This window comes from Mytilus edulis, chromosome 8 (assembly GCF_963676685.1).
Source record: "Mytilus edulis chromosome 8, xbMytEdul2.2, whole genome shotgun sequence".
Classification (NCBI taxonomy): Eukaryota; Metazoa; Mollusca; class Bivalvia; order Mytilida; family Mytilidae; genus Mytilus; species Mytilus edulis.
Window position 1 is genome coordinate 11,343,212 of NC_092351.1, and position 23,690 is coordinate 11,366,901.

At 32.5% G+C, this 23,690-nt stretch overlaps 1 protein-coding gene across 1 annotated transcript in view; it reads right to left on the reverse strand.

Annotated features, from left to right (window-relative positions):
* Nucleotides 1-219: 219 nt before the first annotated feature.
* Nucleotides 220-23,690, reverse strand: part of LOC139484789 (uncharacterized) — a 39,906-nt gene continuing 16,435 nt past the window's right edge. Inside the window, exons 2-3 of the mRNA XM_071268757.1 lie at nt 5,761-5,809; nt 220-1,837 (exon numbers count right to left, since the gene is read on the reverse strand). Coding sequence (XP_071124858.1) covers nt 572-1,825 — 1,254 coding nt within the window. The 5' untranslated portion in view covers nt 1,826-1,837; nt 5,761-5,809 and the 3' untranslated portion in view covers nt 220-571. The remainder of the gene's footprint in view (nt 1,838-5,760; nt 5,810-23,690) is intronic.

Consider the following 23,690-nt stretch of genomic DNA (forward strand, 5'->3'; position numbering starts at 1 on the left):
TTTCAATATAAATAAAACTTTTTTTTAATCTGGACAAAAATCGGATATATATCCCAAAGTAGATCATCGGGTCTCTTTAACACATTTATAATTTCCATTCTTATTTTTATCATATCAAGTTTTCAAAGATTTTTCAAACATACTATACTGAATCGATTCTATCTGCTGCTGTGAATAACCCATGTCGTGATTACCTCTTTTGCAATTCAGATACACATATTTAATCTACTTTTGTATTGGAAATCCCTTCCCAAATAGCATGATGTTAAACATTTGCCGTTAGCCAGACTGAAAGCATATACATAATCCACCTATGATGGAAATATGCAAGGTAAATTGTTTTTCGATCCCGTGTTTGCCTTACAGTCATTGTATAACTCGAGATAATCTTATGATGGTTAACCACTAACTGAATTATTCATCATGTTTTGTAATGAATATGTTAACTTACAATCTACAAATACAACTTGGAATGGATGAAACTTATATAATTACAGAATGATATGGATACAAAAATATTTCTTACACTTGCAAAACATATCACAATTGTTTCACAGACCCTGACCGTATATCATAAAGTTGTCTCCATTGACGTGATATTTTGACAAGATCTGGACGTCCCTGTATAGTCTATCACTGGCACAAGAATATTATGTTTATCATTCGGAATATCCAAACTAAATTGCTTTAGTACTGGTATTTTACTTGTTGTTTCACAATAGGGACAAGTGTCGTCCCGTCTATCTACACTTTGTGAGCTGCACATCTTAAGCTGTTTATTTTTATTCCAGTTATCAGCTGTGATACGAAGGATTTGAGGATCGTCCGAGGAACTGCTGCTTACGGAATCTCGGTCCTCCCTTTTGTCAATTGTAGTTCGTTGTGATTTATCGTAATTCTGAATTTTTATAATGGGTGTCAGATGCACTGGCTGTTTGATATGAGAATGAGGCATAGGCGATTTAGGTTCTGAAGACATACTTTGGTGCTTTGTATTTTTCAGTCGAGTTTTTTTCGAAGGCTTTACGTCACTTTCCGACGAACGAATTGAATCTTGAGTTTTCAATGTAGGTAGACTTTGGTTTAATGCATTTGAATATTTACAATTATGAATATACTGTCTGTGTGTCCTTGCGTGTGACAAACAATGCTGAGACCTAGCACCAGGAATATTTGACGTCGTGTGTACTTTGGACGGATTAATTTCTTTTCCCTGAGGACATATTGTATCGGACTTGACTTTTAGTATAAAAGTTCCTGGTTCCAAAAAGTTATGTTGCTGTTGTACCCAGTCAGCCGTAGCAGATTTCATATCCATAACAACGATTGGAAGTTGTTTATCGTCGTCAGAAATAGAAAATGTTGGCAATAAACGATAAGTTTTATCATGATGTGTTTTTTCCACTTCATCGTAGAACACTTCGTCATTACCTTCGGCGGTATCACCAGCGTCGTTGTCATTATTATCCACATTGTCACGAACCTCGATATCAACCAATGATGCTTCCTCACGTGGCATACCACGGTGACGAAACTCGTAAAATTGACGCTTAACAAATGCAAGAAGCGGTTTTCTAATTTTTGTTCTATAAATAACGTATAGAAGTAAAGCACTCAACATAACTCCTAGCACTAGTGCTGTATTAAATCCCACGTTAGGATCATAAGTCTTGTAAAATTCCTTTTCAAGTAGATATCTCTGATCTGTTATGTCAGAATCATGTAAGTTCGTATTAATACTTGATGTATTGTTTATAATCTCAAGACTATTCGATAAAATTATTGAAGATGGAACTGTGCTTTTAGGCACAACATCTCTTCTCATTTCGTCATGAGGCTGAAAATAAAAGAATTCAAGTTATAAAATACGTTTCCATAGTAATGTTGATATTCTAAGTTATAAAAGACATGATTCACATTAAGACATTTAAATACCCACCGGCGAGAAAAGAATGTCACGATTTTTCCCGCTTCTAGTTTCTCGACTATTCGCATAAAGCATTTTTTTAATGAGGATTCGAAGAGAAAAAAAAATCCTGTCATAACGCATGCCAATTGTTATGACGAATGTATGTACTGATATCGGAATAATTGGTTTGTCCGTCGGTACAGCAAAAATATCATATTCAAACAATATATATATAATATATATATATGACGTTACACAAATATAACGAATTAATCATTCCAAATATTTTTGGATTTGTAAATCACAAAATTCATTATTATATCAAGTAAAGAGAATCCTCATCTAAATGGTAAATAATCAAAACAAGACCTCACAATTTCTTACAGGAAGAAAGGCCTTAACTTTGGTCAATGTAATATGGAAATAATTGCATTACTTTAATTGATTAGAACAAAAACAAGAATTTGAAAGATTTGCTATCCAATAATTATAACTACTGGCGATGAGTATTGGAGGAACAATTGATTTTTAGAACCGAATGACGGAGGAAACATGTGGTGAATTCCGGAGTGATTTGATAAGACTTTAATAAATAAGGAAAAGCAATAATTGACATATTAAACCAGAAATTGGATTAAATACAGCAATTAATGTAACTTAACTCATACTAATCTAAAGCTTATCAGATGGCAGTTCCCGGATGACATATATATATATAGCAGATTGGTTGGCAAAATACAATGTAAGGGGATGTGGTATGCGTGACAATGAAATAGCTTTTCGCCAAAAAAAAAAAAGAATTTGATCTGAACTACTGCATGCCACTATACGGATGTCAACAATGAACAAAACGAATCATGTGCGGTAGACTTTAAAAGGGCCCTGGGATAACAAATGAGACACCAAATTCTGATGCAGGCTTTCCAAAACAAAATAAAACGAACGGCAACACACAACATTCGTGTTTTTAACATTAAATTTATTTGATTTTGGGACCATTTTCCTATTTACAATTTACCCAAATAACTACAATAACTACATTAACAATATTCTATTATATTTTTTTATGATAGTGCTATTGTTGCACAGTCCTTAAGTTTTATAATGTTTTGTTGATACTATCATATACTGATATGTGTTTTTAGTTGTTTATTGTGATACGTGTCTTAGATGAAAGACAATGGGCCTTGTCCCGTCACTTTTGGTCGTACTTAGTCTTAGGAGTGTTGTTTGTTATAATGGTAGCAATTGTGTTCATATCATATTTGCTATAGGACAGAAAAAAAATAAAGCCTTTTTTATAAATCTGTTTTGTTATAAATCGCTGCGATATACTACAGTACCAGAGACAAACTCATTCAATTTGAACTTTGCATGGGTTTCCTTTCTGCCATTTAAGAATGGTTGATGGAAACAGTATTCTTTTATAGCCATTAATCTGCTGTTTTATATCACGATTGTATAATAGGGAGAGCTATAAACTGAACAAATATTGGGTAATGTAGTATCAGACTTCACAATAAATCACATAAATGGAGTTAAATAAAAAGTGCAATGTACGTATACAGTATTGATTATTTTTTGTCATTTTTCTTTAGAATTCCTTCTTTATATATATATTTAGCTTTACTAAACACAATTACATGTAGGTGTTTATAATGTGTATTCAAACCCGATACCTTCTTTCCATAATGAGAAAATCGTCATTATCATCTTCGTTGTCTCGTCGTTGTCGTGACGTTGTCGTGACGTTGTCGCACTGGTTTTATACATTGTTGAAAATGATATGCGTTTCACACGTGAGTTATAATGATCGTAATAACAGATTTTAATAATAGAAAGAAAAAAAGAACACAGTTGTAGAATAATTCTACCACGTACTTTCATCGGAAAATGAATGTCATTAATTTGAAATTATGCCTTTCAGGCTAAGACATGTAATATTTCGTATGACTCGTGTAGATTCTGGAAACACCAGACATAGATGAAAGCTATATCACGAGGCAGATTAGACACATGTACTTGATGTGCAATACTATTAACGGTGCCTATATTTACAACAACAGGTGCGATTTCGACAAGGAATGTATCTCCTTTAAAGTCGAAGTATAAACATATATTTCTTAATCAAAGGCAGAGAGCTGGTAAAACCTGAAAGAACCAAAGGTTTAGCAATATAACAGTTTTTGTATAATTAATTCTACTTATTAAAGAAAAGTACCGAACACCTCCTACAAATAACAACATTTAACGTCGACAAACTTTAGACTACTTATTGATTAAAAATGAGAATTTACAAAGACGGCATCTGGTGATATAAGTTAAACACCATCATAAAATGTGACTAACATATATGTAATCACCTAATCAGAAGTATTAGAAATTCTGCTTTTCAAGATAAGCAGTATTCGTTAATATGCCGCAAAACGAGGAACTTGTAATCATATAGTTTATGACAATTAACAATTCACAGACACATCGAAACCTATCGTTTAAAAGTACAAACAGGTTGAACCAATCTGTAAATTACCATTCCACCGAGACTTAAAATTCATGTTACAACCGCAGATAGTTATCTATTTGAGATAAAAAGCAGAAGTACAAAAAAAAAATTAAATAAGGCAAATATATTTAAGGTATTTACATGACAGGCGATAAAATGACATGTCACTATTAGAGCAACTAGGATCATTGAAGTTCATCACTGGTTTTGTTGCCGATTTGTTTTATTATTATTTGCATATAAAATGGGGATATGAGTCTGATTATTAATCTAATACCTGTTCACTCGATGCTAAAATAATAATAATAAAAAGGCATGTTTGGCACTGTTTGACCTTCACAACAAACAGTACCCAAGTATCCATTTCAAACTTTTCTATTTTTCGCCATGAATTTCTACATATTTTTATGGTGTTCTTCGTTCATGATAAGTAAGAAATGCTTAATCAATGTTTTTCAAGTTTATTTCTTGAATATGTTTGCGCAACACACTGTCCTATTTGTACATTTAACAGTTCTTTTTAGAAGGAAGTCGTTTCAACATTCAATATAGAATTATGAATTATGGTCGAGATGATATCAAAGTTAGAACAACTCTTAACGTTTCGTGCAATACCGGGCACGTATGATGTTACTTTATCGAATACTTTTAAAATAAAAGCGATTATACCCTTTCCTCGCAAAAATAAGTTATATCGGGATCTAAGTTGACGTAATATTATTTAACCAGCTTGAATTCTTTTCCATAATTTATAATGAAACATGTTACACTTTTTTCATTTTAAAAAATCTCTCCATTTCAAACGATTGTATTATATATTATTTTAGAAGTGATAAAAATGACAATATCGCACCTGCTTCATGAACATACCTGTTCAACTGTATATTCACTAACAAAACTCACAACTCGTTAATAGTTTTCTATTTTTATGATAATCAGACAAGTGTGAAATCAATTTCGAGCAAGAAACGATCGTTCAATTTACGATCCCAACGAGTAACTTAAAGAACTACATGTACGCATGGTATAACTTCGAGTATACAATGACAATGTATAAAAACTGTAATTACAGCGACAGAAAATGATGTCACCAAGCCTTGTCAGATTTCAATGCTTGCAGCTAGTCCAAATCACAGAATTGATATACGGTTTTGCTGTACATTTTCCTATACTCAAAGTTTAACACAGACTAATTACAATATACAATACAAATTACTGCAAATCAAATTAACATACGTTCAACGTAAAGATTAAGGAAATATAACAAATATAATAAACATGAAATGTTTTGTAAACATTAAGAGGCTAATCTAGTATATAAGATTGAATTAAGTAGAATGCTACTAACCTTGTTCTACATATTTTCATTTCACATGTTTGCCTTGACAGGTGCGTATCTGAAACACAGATAAACAATATTCTTTATGATGATAAATATAATTAATGCATTGTAAATCTATTATACTATTACTCAGCAGGTATGATGCCATAACCAAACAAACTATTCGTTAACAGATAATTATAGTGTTATATTGGTACAGTAACTTGTTAATGGACCAAAGATCAGATATGAACAATTTATACTATTGCAGTTATTTGATTAACACATACGTTTGTTGAGAGTCCAAGAGAAATACTAACATTTTACTTATTAAGTTAATGATTAGTTTTCAGTTTTGACATTTGTAACAAATAAGAAGAACACACAGCAAATGCACATACCAATACAAATCTGAATTCTATGGACTTCTTATCATTAATGGCACACTAACTTTCGCGGATTTCGAAGGTAAACCATAAATACAAATTCAATTTTTGTATATTTTTTTCTATACAAACGTAAGAAAAAAGTAAAATCACAAAAATACTGAACTTAGAGGAAAATCAATTCGGAAAGTCCATAATCACATGAAAGTATACTCAGACATGTTTCCTAAAACAACAAATATTTGATAGAATCGGCCAAAATAATAATGATGAATCTAATGTCATTAGTCCTGTAGATGTAGTTTAAGTAAGAAAATAGATTTTGTATAAACGGGCCTAGTCATTTTAGGGGCCTTCTATAGCTAGTTGTTCGGTGTGAGCAATGCTGAACTTTGACCTATAATGGTTTTACAAATTGGGTCTCGGATAAAGAGTTGTCTAGGTTGCACTCATACCACATCTTCCCATATCTATCTACAATATTTTTTAGATTAAGAACACAGACTGCGTGCATACTCGCAAACGTCTGATTGTTAAATCCTCAAAATATCAGATTTTTTTCCGCTAAGGGAAACTTTGTTTAAACACGTTTTCCATACTGAGAATTGAGACCTCAAAGCTTGGATTTCTTTTATTCATGACTGGCAAATCAAATGTATTAGATGTACGTTGTTACAATAGACGTGGAAGACACCGAAGGGACAATCAAAATTCATAATTAATGAGGTGTTATAGTCCAATATATTAATGAATGAAAATAAACACATAGATTGAAGTCATATGGGTATCAATAGTCACTGACAGACATAGTCCAACTGTATCATATTTAAACCTTGCATGACACTTTGCAAGAGGAAAACATATCAATAAAAATGTTATCATATAATTAATACCTTCTGATTACATAGTGAAATTATCTCAATCTTTCAGTTAAACGACGATTTAACAATATCAGATACATACTATCTCATCTTGATACCACAAAAACAATTACCGTGACGTTAATTATGTTAAGTCATTCACGCTATTTAATGTCAATGGTGGTTCTATGGTATTCTTTGAAAGTTTATGCTAAAAATACCATAAAGGCGATTTGATCTCTTGTACTTCTGTTTTATAAATCTTATATTAACGGTACCATTTTAGTACACAAGATGTGCATTTCGACAATGGACCTCTACACAATAATTGTAGAGGCCAAAATATAAGAAAAAACGTAAACTGAACATAAATGATGAAGAGTTGATAAAAGTAAAAAGGACTAAACGTAAAGACACATTTGGAAAAGACATGCTTGAAAGTACTTTTATATGTTGTAGAACTGATAAAACTAAATGAACCCGAATCGATTCAAAGCCGATCATGGACAAGAAATCAGAACTATCAACAAAAGAGATCAAATCCATATGATGATTTCAAAATTTCATGACATCATTAAAAAATACAACAATATCAAAATTTTCATGCCAACTATATACCGATGTACTGGCTACTGGGTTGGTGCTATCTTAAGGGACTAACAGCCTACCATCAGAGGAAGAGTTTTCATTAACGATACAACTTCTGCACTAGATGTTCATCATAAGAACGATTAACCGATAAACTAGCTGGGAACGCTACACATCGGGTGCAAAAAGAAGTTAACATGTAAGATGTATCATATGCTTCGAATAACTTGAGCTATGACACTTTCTTTTGTTCTATACGTTCCTTAATTGACAACATTCTCACAAAACAAAATGACTTGTAAACAACAAGAAAGTGAATCAGTTCCTAAACCATGTTTGAAACAAAATATGTATAGTGTATCTGAAATATCGACTTTCAGTGTGGAATATATTTTAAAAGAAACTTAGTTTGTCTGAGTATCGATCTAGGTCATTCAATTTAATTACTATCCATGATGTGTCCATCATTTGTCAGACTCTAACAAGATGAAATATCGTAAATAAATATGAAAATATCAGTGCTGTCAGCTGATAATCATCTGTAAATAATGACTATCTTCAATTTTTAGTAGAAAACAAACAGTTTATAATAATCAGGATTACCGTTTATGGTTTCGTTATTGATAAGTTTATAACAATTTTAATAAATTGACCAAATTCTGAATACTCCTGAAATTATTGAAATAAAATTATATGACAAAGATATTTATATACTCTGAAATATACAATCACATTTTAACATACGAAAATGCCTGTACCAAGACCGGAATATTACAGTTGTAATCAATTCGTTTGATGTGTTTGAGCTTTAGATTTTGCCATTTGATAAAGTACTTTACGTTTTGAATTTTCCTCGGAGTTCAGTTTTTTTGTGATTTAACTTTTTCCTTCTGCGACATAACCTCGAACAGATCATTAAAAGTACCTATAAGACTCTTATTGTGAAATCATCTATTAGTATCAATTTGAATTTATGATTTTCTCAAATGGATAACAAATTTCTTTAATCCGAAATAAAGTGCACACTTGACCTTTTACCTCTAAGCTAAAATAAAATTATTTATCTTGTATTACATGGACACAATAATATTTAAATTTCCTGAAGTTGTACCAATATATCTTAACATCTACACAATAACATTCTTCTTGAGGTTGTACCAATATAGTTGTTACTTTTTCAATAGTATCGCTGAATATATCTTTTCTAATTTTGCACTCAAATCACAACAGTATGTAAACATTAAATCGAAATGTGTGGGTAGAATTGAGAACTAAATGCGAGGAGTGGGGGATGTTGATGTATGTTTTTTTTTATGCAAATGCTGGTTTCGTATTCGTAATCTAACATTATTTAGAATCTTTCAGCACTGACTACGTTGTGAACTCCTCTCTAAGTGCTAGTTGTAATATCAACCATCCTCACCTGATATAGAAACGTGACTTTCGACGATGGGATTACATTTATCGTTATTGAGCTTCTTCCTTACAAAACAGTTGATCCAATGACATTACATACACCACAAATAGCTTTTACGCCTTGAAATAGTGAAGGCTTCGTCAGACAAACTATGATCTTCATAATTACCTTACAGTGACAAAGAATGAATGCGATTTTTAAAAGATGATTGGTATTGGACTGGGAAAAAAACGCGAAATTTCAATCAAAAGAAATTGAAGGAAGTGCTCTTTTCTTAATTGTTGTATCCCAATCAGTCATGTTTCAGTTTAGTACATGATAAATAAAAGTAACCGTAGTATACCAGTGATCAAAAGTCATAAATCGATTTAGAGAAAAAAAAAAACAAATCCGGGTTACAAACCAAAACCAAGGAAAACACATCAAATATAAAAGGAAAACATAGGAACAAAACGAACACCAAAGTGTACCAAAATGCAACATACATAGTAACAAAATATTTGATACCAACTGCTATTGTCCTGACTTGATACAGGACATATACGAAAAATTGTTGAACCTGGTTTATTGACATGCCAAACTGGCTGATTGTTAACCTAATTTGCTAATCAGCTTTTCTGTTACCTCATGTCGTAATTTGTTTTTTTTTCTATTTTGCAATTGGATTTTGGTATCAGTCCAAACGCTATTGATTTAGACTAGGTCCTGGGTCTTTTAGTTAATAAGGTTACAATCGATGAACACCGTCTGTAACCTTTATATGTCTGTTAAGTTAACTTATGATGTTGTTTGGGTACTGTTACGATAACGTATACATAAGTTTTAAACGGATTCATTGTTTTAAAGGGAAGCGCAATATTTATTCGTCTTCACTTTATATTTTTTGGTTATAAGTACGTGTTTTATATTATAAGTTATTATTCATTCTATTACTGTCTATACAAATTTTCAAAATCTACATTATTCCGAATCTAAACCGAATAGCATATTTGCAATAAAACCTTAAAAGTATTGTACAAATAGTCTACATTGCATACAAAAGGTTTGAATTGAATTTGACAATTAAGATAACTCGTTTCAAAAAGTATTTTTTAAATAGCTAGTTTCTGTTTGGAATAATTACGTCAAAACATAGCAGAATTAATCAAGTTTACATAATAGATAAAATACCCGTCTTGAAAACATAAAAACTGATACATTTCACAATATTCCTGAGGTCTATCTATGCTGTCGACATATCTAAATTGTCTAGAGGATAAAGCTGTAGCTGGCAGAAAAGGGAAATCATGGTACTCAAATGAATATCACTTTATCACTCTGTCTACTTGTTGAAGACATTCGTCAATCAAGAAATAAAATTGGAAGTCTAACCATTACTTTTTCTTAATAGTGCGTGTGACAATTAATATTGTCTTAAGAGATAAGTTATAACGTCGCATACAATTAACAAAATAAACCGAAAAGAGTTTTTTTTACATTAAAAAGACAATACAAAGGTAACGGTTTATGTTTTGAAAGAAAGTGGAATTTAAAATTAAAATTACAGAATTGTCTCCGTTGACGTAAACAAACACGTATCTCACTAAAAACTTCAACATAAGATGCTTATTTGTCAAAATGTTGATCGGGCTGTATTCTTTTGTCTATTTTGTTTTTGCTTATTATAGTTTTCTTGGTTACAAATCATTTGTTTAAATAAATCTATATCTGTCACATTGCGTTTTACCAATTTATTTACAGAAAAGACATCACCATTATACGCTCAATCTTACAATAGATTTAATCATTGATTCTATTTACGTACCGTGTACGCCAGACATAATATGTCAATTTGATATACCAATAGTGATTACTGACTATAAATGTTAAAAGTTTTATATTTTCGTCCACAACTTAACAAGTTTTACCCACTTAATCAAATTGTTTTTTATAGCCATTTGCCGAGAAAAACAAACAACTAGGCCAGAAAAGATTTACGCAGTAAACAATCCCTCAATGAAGATATATAATTCTTGTTCCATGTTAAGAGACTGACACGAGACGCATTGTAGTAGAGATTTACAAATAAAATAAATAAAGTTAACACGACATCAACTTATCCGGTGACCGTATGTATCTTCTGGTTTGTAGAATACAACCAATGATATATAGATAAATAGTTGCTTTCCTCTCGTTATTTCGAAGATTCGTTATTATAAAGGGAACGAATGACAATATATACGGTTTCAACTGTACAATAGGGATTAACACTGACAAAATGTTGACATAACAGAAAGACTCACAAGTATCGAGACGGCCATAACAAAAACAACAAAAGATATAAATATAGTTCGTATTAGACATGTTACGAAAAGGTATATTCACGACGCTGAGGTTGACAAATTACACTTTAAATGTGGGGACTGTGTCAAAACACAATAGAGATTACCTGTGTTTACATTGAATATTATTTAAAAACTGCATTGATCCTTTTGGAGGCAATTCCGTATGGAACGACTATTCAATAACATTTGTACCATAAGACATATAAGAAATAGATATTAATAAATTCCATAATATTTTTAAGAAACTCTAATGCAAAAAAAAATATAGGGGGGACGGTCATGTAAATGCAGTAGATGTGCGGGGCAACGGAGACACGGGGTACATACGTATGTGAATTCTTCGGCGAGCCCTTAATAGACCATGCAAATGATCTTGGGTATTATAATCTGTTTTATACCTACTAGTGAATATATATGAAACGGTCATGTTTATAATTATAGTTATGAAAAGCAAACAAGGAAGTGTATGTATTTTTACCCAGTTGTTTGCCACCTAAATTTTAATCTAACGGGGTCTGTTTTAAAACACCTAAAACACGATTTTTATACAATTTCAACTTGAAATATGTTGCATTATAGTTTAAGAAAACTTACTCCCGGTCATATAGCTTCGAAGGCATGTATTTTCTTCCTTTAGTTCCTTCCAACTTTGTCGTAATTTAAACAGTTTCAGCTCAATTTGTATTTTCTTTATAAGGTGTTTGTGATTGATTGATTGTTGGTTGATTAAACTCCAGTGGCAAATATTTCATATATGTTCAGAACGATAAGAGGTTTGTGTAAAATATGAGTCACTATTGACCGGTTGAACAACCCATGAAGAGTTTCAAAAACATTGCATAATGACTTTGCATTTACACACCACCTTATGCAGATATTTTGTATTTTATTAATTCCTGAAACGTTTTGTTGAAATTGGATTAAATTTGAAAAAGGCAGGACACGAGTTTTGAGTTAAAAAAAAGGGCAGAATTAGCCAAAAAAAAAACCACAATTTATGTAAAAAAAAAGCAGGATAAATTCTTAAAAAAAAAGTCCGGACAGAATAGGGCGATAAAAAGGCAGAAAATATATTACAAACATGTTTAAGCCCGCAGTACATTTTTCAGTTGCCTGTCCTAAGTCAAGGGCCTGTAGTTCAGTGGTTGTCGTTGGCTACTGTCTGTCATATGTGTTCCTCGTAAAGGGTTTTGTTTTAAATTATTTCACTTTTTCGGGATCTTTTATAGTCGACTACTAGTATACGGTATAGGTTTTTCTCATTGTCAAAGACCTTATGATTTCTAATAGATAGATGGATATATGTTTCATTGTCACTGATACCACATCTTATTGTTTTTGTAAACTACGCGGGGAAAATATGAAACCACGCTTTTATTTACCTGCTTTCACTATCAGAAGAGTCCAGAGTCATTCCCAGGTCTTTAAGAACTTTCGGCATAGTTTTTCTAATAAGCTTGTAATGCAGCAATTGATTTTCTTAAGCAAGATCAAAAATTGTGCGTTATGCGCGTTTTCTCTTTTTATAAATAAATGCCTTGATTCCAATTCTTTGGGAAATATATGCCCCCAATATTTCTTGGCCAACCGTAGAAAATTGGCGCCAACTACGCGGTGGGTGGCATACATTACCCACAGCGTTAGCTGCAATCGACGGAACCTCTCATGCCATTTACAGACCACAGACTGAGCCTCAAGAGCAATCTGACTCCGAACACAGACACAGACATTGCATTCATACACAGGTGATTGAAGACAACATAAATCATATAAGATTCATTCGAAGTGGTTTCCTAGGACACCAAAATGATGTCCAACAGTATAATCTTTTGCTTTTAATTGGACCAGGTTTGGAGTTATTAGATTTCCCCTAGAATTTATCATCTTAGCGGATAAAATTTATCTATGTCGATCGCCCGTCGTTACCCATTGCAGACGCCATCAGCTAAGAGCTAAACCACGAGCAGAAAGAAGAAAATGTTAAAAAAAGGAATTTGAGTATATTAGAGTGTCGGGTATATGTCGAACACGCTATAAGGCGCTTAAAACTTTCAGAGTCATTGGAAGATTACGGAGACACCCGAGAGAAAAAATCAACCAGACTGTAGAGCCTTGTGTGGGATTAGCGGAGCGACAGATTGAACTTTTTCAGGAACTGTAATACAACAATAAAACTAATATCTAACTGGCTTACTGTGTATATATTATCAATATAGAATCGAATTACTTGTATAACTCTCAGCCCTCCTTTTTCTAGCCCACCCCGCACTCCTGCACGCGTACACCTTTCATGTCTTATGAGAGCCAGTAATGATATCACTAAAGCAATTGTCATGTAGGATGTTAAATGATGATGTTCTAAATAATGTGATTTGAATTAACCAAGATGCACAGGATTTAAATTTTACCTGTTTAAATCTATAATCAGTGTTTTGACACCGTCCCCAAATTTAAAGTCTAATTTGTCAACCTCAGCGTCGAGAATATACCTTTTCGTAACATGTCTATTAGGGATAGATATATCTTTCGTCCCTCTTTTGATACGTAATGCTCGTGTATGTTCACAATAATACGGATTTCATTACCAGAGTCGTGCTACTGACACAAAGCTGCTCCATCAGAGTTATATAGAAACATGTCTGAAATCAATATTATGGTTACAATCACGAATTCGATGACTAGCGACATGATTTCGATGTTCTTGGGTCTTTTGATACAGGAAGAATCATCTGATCTGTAAATGTACCAATTGTTTATATACGTAATGGGGACATTCTGTCTTAGTTTATATAGTTTTGCAAGGTCGGTGCATGTATACTAGGAGACGCTTATCTTAATAACCCAATCGGTCCCCTATTGGATTCTATGCAAGTCTGTTTTTTTCCCGCTTGATTTGTATTTATTATTGACTTAAGGTGGTACCCAACACTTTCACTAATATTAATTTTGCTCGTTTTATTTTCATAAAATTTTGTCAAAGTATTAACTTTGAGACTTTAATAAAAATATATAAATTTAAAAAAATTTTAACCAACCGTTTTGTCAGAAAAAATACACTGGTTATATAGCAATTTGACAAACACCAATTTTGATCACTGAGAAGCTTAATATTCCTTTTACTACAGAACGTAATTAAAACGTTTAGCTGACTTTACAGAGTTATCTCACTGTAGTGTTAGGTACCACCTTAAAGTGGTTTTAATATTAATAAGCAGCTGTTTCATATTACTCGAGGAGCACTAGCATTGTATTAAACTGAAGCTTTGTCTCTTTTTAACCAATCGTGCCATAAGTCGTGTCATAACTGAGGTTAGACAATGAACCGATGTGATGGCCAAATTAAAATCTAGAATCTATCAACAACGTTCCTGCTTCACTATAGAAATATGTCTTGCAGGAAATGACAAGCTGACCCTATTGTTTCCGTTGAGTTCACCCTATGTTTATGTTTGGTTCAGGTTATGCAGTCTTTCTCTGTGTGTATTGTGGAGTGCTGTGTATGTCTTGTTGTTTTCTTCTGACCATGCTGTGTATGTGTTTTTTGTGGACATTTGGTTTCGATTGGCTTTTTCGGATTTTTACTTTTGATTATTTACAACGACTGAAAAAAGATCATGAAAAAGTTTAACTTCAAATCATGTATGTTCATGGTCATGAGTAGCAATTGAAAGTAATCAAGCAATGTATTAAGCAGATTCTTCAGAAATATTAAAACACATATTTTTAACGGTTAACCAATTCTTAATGGCCTCCGTACAATTTTCGGAGGAATTACTTCAACTTTACAACCTGGAACCTTTGGTTTAATAGCTTTCTTGTAAGATTTTTATTAAATCCATTTTTCATAGTTTTTTTTTCTTTTTCAGATATAAAATAATTTCAAACGTTTTTGTATGTTATGAAAATAGCTTAAAAATTAGTTCAACTTCTGATTTTTCAATATCTATAAAATGCTTCAAATGGTTTTGGATTATCACCCCATAAAATCAGATTCATACTTCGGTACTACTATGAACATACGGATATTGTTCTATTTATATTTGATTTAGTCGTAATCTTTTTTAATTAAATATTATATCTCCCTCATAAATAGCTCTGATTTATTGTCATGGTTTTTTTTGTAAATCAGGCTTGAACGTTTACATATGGTGTTTGGTATTCATATATCACTGAGGATGTATGAATTATTGAAATTTGTCTCTAGTATTATCCAACTGACACAGAATAGGAAGCTGAATCACTTCTTCTTCAAATTCCTGTGAGGGTTGCTTCCCTTTCCTTGTGCAGAGATAACTGAAAAGTGAAATCAAGGTACAGGTAAAACTAATGAAAAAAGTATTATCACAAAAATACTGAAATCCGAGGAAAATTCTAAACGTAATTTCCCTACTCAAATGCCAAAAGCAAAAGCTCAAACACATCAAACAAATTGATACAATAGTTACATTTCACAATTCATGAGTAACAAAAGACACGTCTTACGTTTTTAAACTACTGCCATCTAAAGCAGTAAAATTGGTACAGTTAATTTTGTTATTACCACTATTTCAATTTCTCTAAAGATAGACTGTGAGTCCCCATATGTCAGTACGTTTGTACTGATATGAAAACAAACATATTTTTATATTTAAATTTGCGGTTATAAAATTTCGAAATCATTATAGGATTAAACACATTTTTTCTAGAGGTTATTGATGTGTAAACCGGGGCGATTAACTCACAAACTTTCGGAATTTTATGTAAAGTTTGTGAGTAAGAGCCCCGGTTTACACATCAATAACCTCTAGAAAAAATGTGTTTAATCCTTATAATTCTGAAGCCAAATAGTCTTATTTTTTATTAACATTTTCTGTGTGAAAGTTACTATAATTGCCATCACATGCACAACTGACAGGTCGTAACTAAGGAGTTGGCCACCATATTGACTTTCTAAAATCCATAAATGTTCGATAAATGCAAAGCAATCTAAAATAAAATTACACCTATCTTCAAAACTTCATTTTAATGAGATATTATTCGAATTTGAAGCACACACGTAACGAAATAATCTTTCCCTTAGACGTTTTTATTCGTATGATGTCGTGTTTTGCCATGACTTAAATTCGCCAAATCCTTTATGAAATTTCGCGGAATTTATTTAAATTTTATTTTATACACTTTCAAAGCTATAGTGCATTTTTTATTTTATTTGTATTTTTTGTTTTATATGCATTAGAATAGAAACAACTGTTATGCATTTGTTTTTTTATTATCGATTTGCTGAAAATCAAGTATCCCTGCAAGGAAGTGTATTGAATAGATTACGAAAGTAGTTTAGGAAACATGGTTTATCGAAATGTAAACCAAGAGAAAAATTATAATTTTACCAATCCAATTCAAGTATTTATAAATATGCAAATCATATAAGAATTATTTTAAAGTATTGAATGTATCTCTCTCATGGTTACTTTTAAAAGATTTTATAATCTTTGATTAAACATATAGTTTTACTAATATTTGCTTATATCAATACCTATACAATATTCTCCCGAAATAGATTGAATATCTTTATCTTTATAGTAGCTAATTAGGCTTTAAGCCATGGTACGTCCTGGAACACTAATTTGTCGTACCACTTATGGAGAACAAATGTATCTTATAATAGTTTGTATCTGTAATAAGCAGGATTATTAATCAATTAAAAGGTACTCAGTATCAATACTCACGCAATGTCGAAAGCTGTTAAATTCCCAAAATAAACCAATCGTTTATGCAAAAACAGTTAAACTAATAAAAATGGGTGATTTTATGCATGGACATTGAAACAAGAAACGTTTTATAGATTAAGACTGTTTATAATGAATAAGACTATGTCACGAAATAGGAAACTTCAAATGTCTTGGACAACATATGGAAGAATTTAATCAAATTAGAAAGACAAGTGCACGCAGTAACAATGTATGATATATATATATGCACTGAGAACACGAACAGGGCTTACAAACTGCTAGCAACAATTGATTGACCAAAATAGTATAAGTGATCAAGAACAAAAACATGTTTAAGGTAGTCAGTTGTTTGGGTAGGTATCACTTTCATACTTAATTGTTCAATGTAGATTTATAGAAGAGACCTGTACATCATATCAGATAATATAGATGCATCCAATCTCGTATAATCTTATGAAGTTATTATAAACAAATACAGCAATTATCAAAATATGTATTGTACTTTTTGACAAATCCATAGCCAAAGATATGACCTCTTACAACTATCCTCTGTTATGGATATAAAACATAAAATATTTGCAATGTGTGCAAATCGTATTTATTTTGAGAACAATAATGGAAGGGAGATAATTTACTGTATAAAATAAAACAACGAAATAAGCATTTAGTTACTAAGCACGAATAGAATATAAAAATCGGTGACTTATAAATTATGAATATATTAGAAGTATATTTGTCATTGATTGTTATTGCTCGAATGTCATTTGTGACGTTTTGGATATTTAATTGATTAATTTTTAAATGTCACTTGAAGTTCAACTTAACATTCCTCAGACTAGTACTATGGAAGCTTATAATATCAGCAGGTTGTATAACTACTCGGTCAAATATGTAACAGGTAATATTGTAAATTCAGAAATTAATAAATGCGACAAGGTCAAAATCGCAATAATTTAAAATTCGCAATTTTAAATTTTGAATATATGGATTAAACATTATTTTTCTCAATATTGCAAAAATTAAAATCGCATTTTAGTCTTAAACGACAAGATAGCAATTAATAAATGCCCGCAAAAATTTCTAAATTACAGTATCTAACGCTAAGAAGATGTAGAATGAATACATACAAAACAGTCACAATAATTAAGCATATACCTATTAGTTTTGTTCTGTAAACGCTACATTCACAGGAATATCGAACACATTAGGAAATATACAATACACAACGAAAAACGGGAGTCCATAATAAAAAAAATACCAAAAGGGAAAAGTTTTACTTAAGTTTGTCCTTTGCGGTGAAGGATGTAAACAAGAAAGGAACATGTATAACTGTTCATAGTATTGTTTGGGTAACATCCGAAGAAACTCTCCGTAGACAAAAAGAAGACTACTGGATTAGACAATTGGGAACTGCAACACAGTATGGCTGCAATGACAAAATTGATGGTATAGGTATTCTATCTAGTCCTTCGTGTAACTCGGTGAATGTGATGAATATTTTCAACTCGACTCCTCGACGTAGACGCAGTCATGGTCATCGTCATTATACATCACCTTCTCTGCATGATGTCTGTATTAATGACTTGCTGTCATCCATACAAAAGCCGTTAGGTATTCATCACATTCGCACGAAACTTTATTCATTACCCCTTTCAAAACTTCATTCTCTGTTCAATTTATGTTTGGAATCCACTGTTACAAACCCTCATTCATACCAATACAAACTTCAAGCTATAATTTCGGATATTGCAAGTCACAGACTTTTCAAGCCAGTTCGCATTGGAAAAGATGAAAAAGAGAAAAGATCTTTTCTAAATCTTTCCTTTGCCAACAAAGGTCTCGATGGCGTCAACCTAGGCAATATCCTTCATCATAAATTAGTTCAATCGAAAATACCTCCTTATTTCAAAGACCAGTCTGTACCAATAATTTCTTATACCTATACCAAACCTATTGCAACTAAAATTTTCAATTACAAACGCGTTTTGCAGAATCTCGATATTGACGACTTCAAGTCTAAACCTCCTGATTGCACTTGTGTTAGTTCCCAATTCACATATAATCCCGCTGACCACGTTATTACCGGTGACCTAATTAACATTGTTAATAACACTTCTCTACGAAATGCGTTATCAAAAGGTCCGAAATATCGTGAGCCTAAAACCATCAATTGGAAATACAACTTTAAAATTTTGATGGACTCAGTCGAGGATTATGCCAGGCAATGGGCTAAACGTGAAAAGGAAGACGTAGACACTCTATCCGAATGGATTAAGGTAGTGAGGTCGTTACTACAAATCAGAATTAAGAAACTGAATGGGTCCATCAATGCTCATGCTACGTCAATCTTTAAAGACCCAAATGTTGCTAAACACTTATCCGACCTCCATGATAAATATGTTGTTGTCCCCGCAGACAAAGCCCCAAATAACATCGTTTTTGTCTGTAAAAGTCACTACATTAATTGCTTGATAAACGAATTAGGTATAGACAATTCACTTGGAAACTCAACATATACTCTCACGACACTTACCAAAGAGGAAATCCTGGATAATCATAGGTCTGTTCTTTGTTCCTTTGGTATTTCAACCAAAGATGAAGAACTGGATCTTCCATCACTGTATTGGATACCTAAGCTACATAAGTGTCCTTACAAACAACGGTATATTGCTGGGTCTTCCAAGTGCTCCACGAAACCTCTTTCTAAATTATTAACATCTATTTTATCAGCAATCAAAGACGGGCTTCAAAGTTATTGCGAAACTGCCTATTCTAGAGGTGGCGTGAAACAGATGTGGATACTTAAAAATTCCAAAGATCTTTTAGAGTACATACAATCTAACTCTCTTTCATCTTGTAGCAGTATTAAAACATTTGACTTTTCTACTCTTTATACAAGTATTCCACATTCCAAACTAAAAGACAAATTGAAAGAGTTGGTATTACTTTGCTTCATAAAAAAGAATGGCCAACGTAGATACAAGTATCTTGTCTTAGGGAGGGATAAATCATACTTTGTAAAGAATCACTCTGATTCAAACAAAAAATTCTCTGAAACCGATATTATCAAGATGCTTGATTTCTTGATTGACAACATATTTGTAACGTCGGAGGACGGGTTTTTCAACAGACTGTCGGCATCCCAATGGGAACAAACTGTGCCCCTCTACTTGCCGACTTGTTTCTTTATTATTATGAGGCTGACTTCATGCAGGAACTTCTTAGGAAGAAATATAAGAAGTTAGCAATATCCGTTAACTCTACTTTCCGCTATATAGATGACGTTCTTTCACTAAACAATTCAAAATTTGGTGACTATGTGGAACGCATCTATCCCATCGAATTGGAGATTAAGGATACTACAGATACAGTTAAGTCGGCTTCATATCTTGACTTACATCTAGAAATTGACAATGAGGGTCGGTTGAAAACAAAACTTTACGACAAAAGAGATGATTTCAGCTTTCCAATTGTGAACTTTCCATTTCTAAGTAGCAACATTCCAGCAGCACCTGCATACGGGGTATATATCTCCCAATTGATACGATATTCCCGTGCTTGCATTTCCTATCATGATTTTCTTGATAGAGGGTTACTGCTCACAAGGAAGCTATTAAACCAAGAGTTCCAAATGGTGAAGTTGAAATCATCCCTTCGTAAAATTTACGGACGCCATCACGAGTTGGTTGACCGTTATGGAATAACCGTTTCACAAATGATATCGGATATGTTCCTTACGTCGTAACTACAATCCCCTTCCCTTTCATTTATGACCTACCGAATTAGACTATTTACCGGATTTGTAATCACATAAGCAACACGACGGGTGCCACATGTGGAGCAGGATCTGCTTACCCTTCCGGAGCACCTGAGATCACCCCTAGTTTTTGGTGGGGTTCGTGTTGTTTATTCTATAGTTTTCTATGTTGTGTCATGTGTACTATTGTTTTTCTGTTTGTCTTTTTCATTTTTAGCCATAGCGTTGTCAGTTTGTTTTCGATTTATGAGTTTGACTGTCCCTTTGCTATCTTTCGTCCCTCTTTTAAGTACGTCAAAATTGGAAATTGACGAATATAAAGTTTGTACTTCAAAACAACTTTAATGGTACACAACATTAATTTGTCCATTGGTTACAACAATTTTCCATAATACAGTTTTGTTCTACAAAAACACAATTAGATACACATTTAAATTTATGATGGTTGTTGCGTAACATTAAACTAGAATAGATTGATTACAAACTTTTAAGTCTTCAGTAAATTGATTCCTGTTTAACGGAGACATTGTAGATTCAAAGTCAACAAATTAATTACGAATGGCATAAGGAAGTTATCCCGTCATATTGCATGCTCCTTCTGATATTATTAAACTACTTTCTAGTGATGTCTGGCTTCATACCGAAGACTATCACATCTATTCTTATATTAATGATCAATTGTACCGGAGGCATTGAAAATGGAAAATTAATAACATATGAAATCTTCATTTTGTTCTTAAGGGAATCATTTCAAAAGTCTGACGAACTGCTATCAAAATATTATTGACGCTTGAAATTGTTTCATTAATTATGGTTATATTGTTATAACATGAAATGCGTCAAAATGCCCGGAAATATAAGTTTCATTTGTAACATTTTAATATAACACCATCACATCACAATAGCCTCTACCTTCCTAAATGTAATAAAGTTGACAGTATAAACTTTATCGCTCTTGCTAGAACAGCAGATTCAAAAGGGTATTCATCTTATACTTTTCAATGTCCTGTCAAATCTGGTTTTACATACGTAGAACATGTCGTTTCGGCGCCAGGACCATAACAATACCGCGCATAATGTCATGTCAACAAAAGAAGACAAAATTATCAACCGTCGGAACAAATCGGAAAGAGTGTCGTAAGTTGTTAAAGGTTTTTGTTATCCAACTTTAAACGGGTGTCAGATGGAGAAATCAGTTAACTTAAGGTTCACAGGCTGTGGATTCATTTATGTTCGTCGATACCAATTGTTGTGGAATAATAGGAAATTGTTCTTTATAATCTATCAGTCATTTTATGTCTGTTTATGTTTGTTCACACATGGACTTTTATGCGACAACATACAAAGGAGAGGTTTAGCTAGCTATAAAACCAGGTTTAAACTACCATTCCCTATGTAACAAAATGCCTGTTCCAAATCAGGATATGTCTGTTGTTTTACAGTTCGTACTTTATTTGACCGTTTTAACATGTTTGATTCGGGCGTCACTGATAAGTCATATGTAGACAAAATTTGCGACTGTCGCAAATATAATATTATCATTCTGGTATCTATGATAAGTTTATTCTTATCAATTCGTTTGATGTGTATGAGTTTTTGCCTTCTGATAATGGACTTTCCGTTTTGAATTTTCCTCTGAATTTAGTATTTTTTTTATTTTATTTTTTAACTTTTTCCTTACTTGACAGTAATTTATAAGTTTAACACGTATTAACATTGCAATAATGTGACCATTCCGTGATATACTGAATCAGCATTGATACGTAAGCGTGATCGGTTCAAAAACTCAAAATGGGAAAACGGAAAGCTGAATAGTTTTAATGCAGATCAGTATCTTAACAAATGAAAACAACACGTTATAAATTCCATGCGTTCAACGCGCTTGTTTGATTTATCATCACCAGGAATGCTCAATGCTACATATTTGAAAGCTAAGAATGTATAAGAAGACAAACAGTTGAAGAGCTATCCTATTGAATAGGACCTATAAAGTAGCAAAATACATCAATGACCAACTTTGTCTGAGGGAGTTGAAACCTTAGTTTTAAAGATGCACAGTATGAGACTATAGAAACTAGAGAAGCATTGATCCCGCTCTTTTTGAATTCATGCGATTAGCTCAGTTTTTTGTTTGGTACCTTGATTTGTTTGTTTCTAATCGATTTGCAACACTTGAACATCGAAAACTACTGTCGCCTTAATATGTCAAGCAACTAATCGAACCAAGTCTAGGCACGTGATGATTTAAAATAGTAAAGAAGTTCAATTAGCATTTCGAGTATCCAGCCTTCGACCACTGCTTATTATTTCTCAGTTTCCTTTCCAATTTGATAGGATTTCGGAAATCCTTATCAAATCAACTTCCTTGTTTCTTTCATTGTCTAATTTTATAATAAAAAGCCTTTCAAAGAATTTTACAGCAATTATTTATCAAAACATGCCTTTGGCAAACATCCCGGTTGTTAGTGGTTTATGTGTATAAGGAATTAAAACAAATAACTGATAATTCAAAAGACAGTATATGTTATCATTGTGTCTGCAACACAGCGCGGAAATCCCGCAATGGAAGGCGAGCTAAGCTGGCCTACCATTTAAAAAGTCTTAGTTCGACCTGAGTAAAATATGTGTAAGATTACAAATGTGCAAGTGATACACAAGATCTGTTAGTTATTATAGAAGTACTAAGGATGTTGTACCACAGGAATTGATTATCTGTACTGTTTTTTGGAAAAAAGTTTTGGATTTTGGGTTCTCAGGGTTCTTCAACTTCGTAGTGTTTTGGCTTTTACAAAGATACTTGTAATTTGAAAGACAATGGTGAGTTTTTTGTATACGACAAGTGTGTTTAGCGATCACAATATTAATTCTAGATCTATTAGTACGTTTGTTAGCGTCAATATTTGTGAACGACGAAATC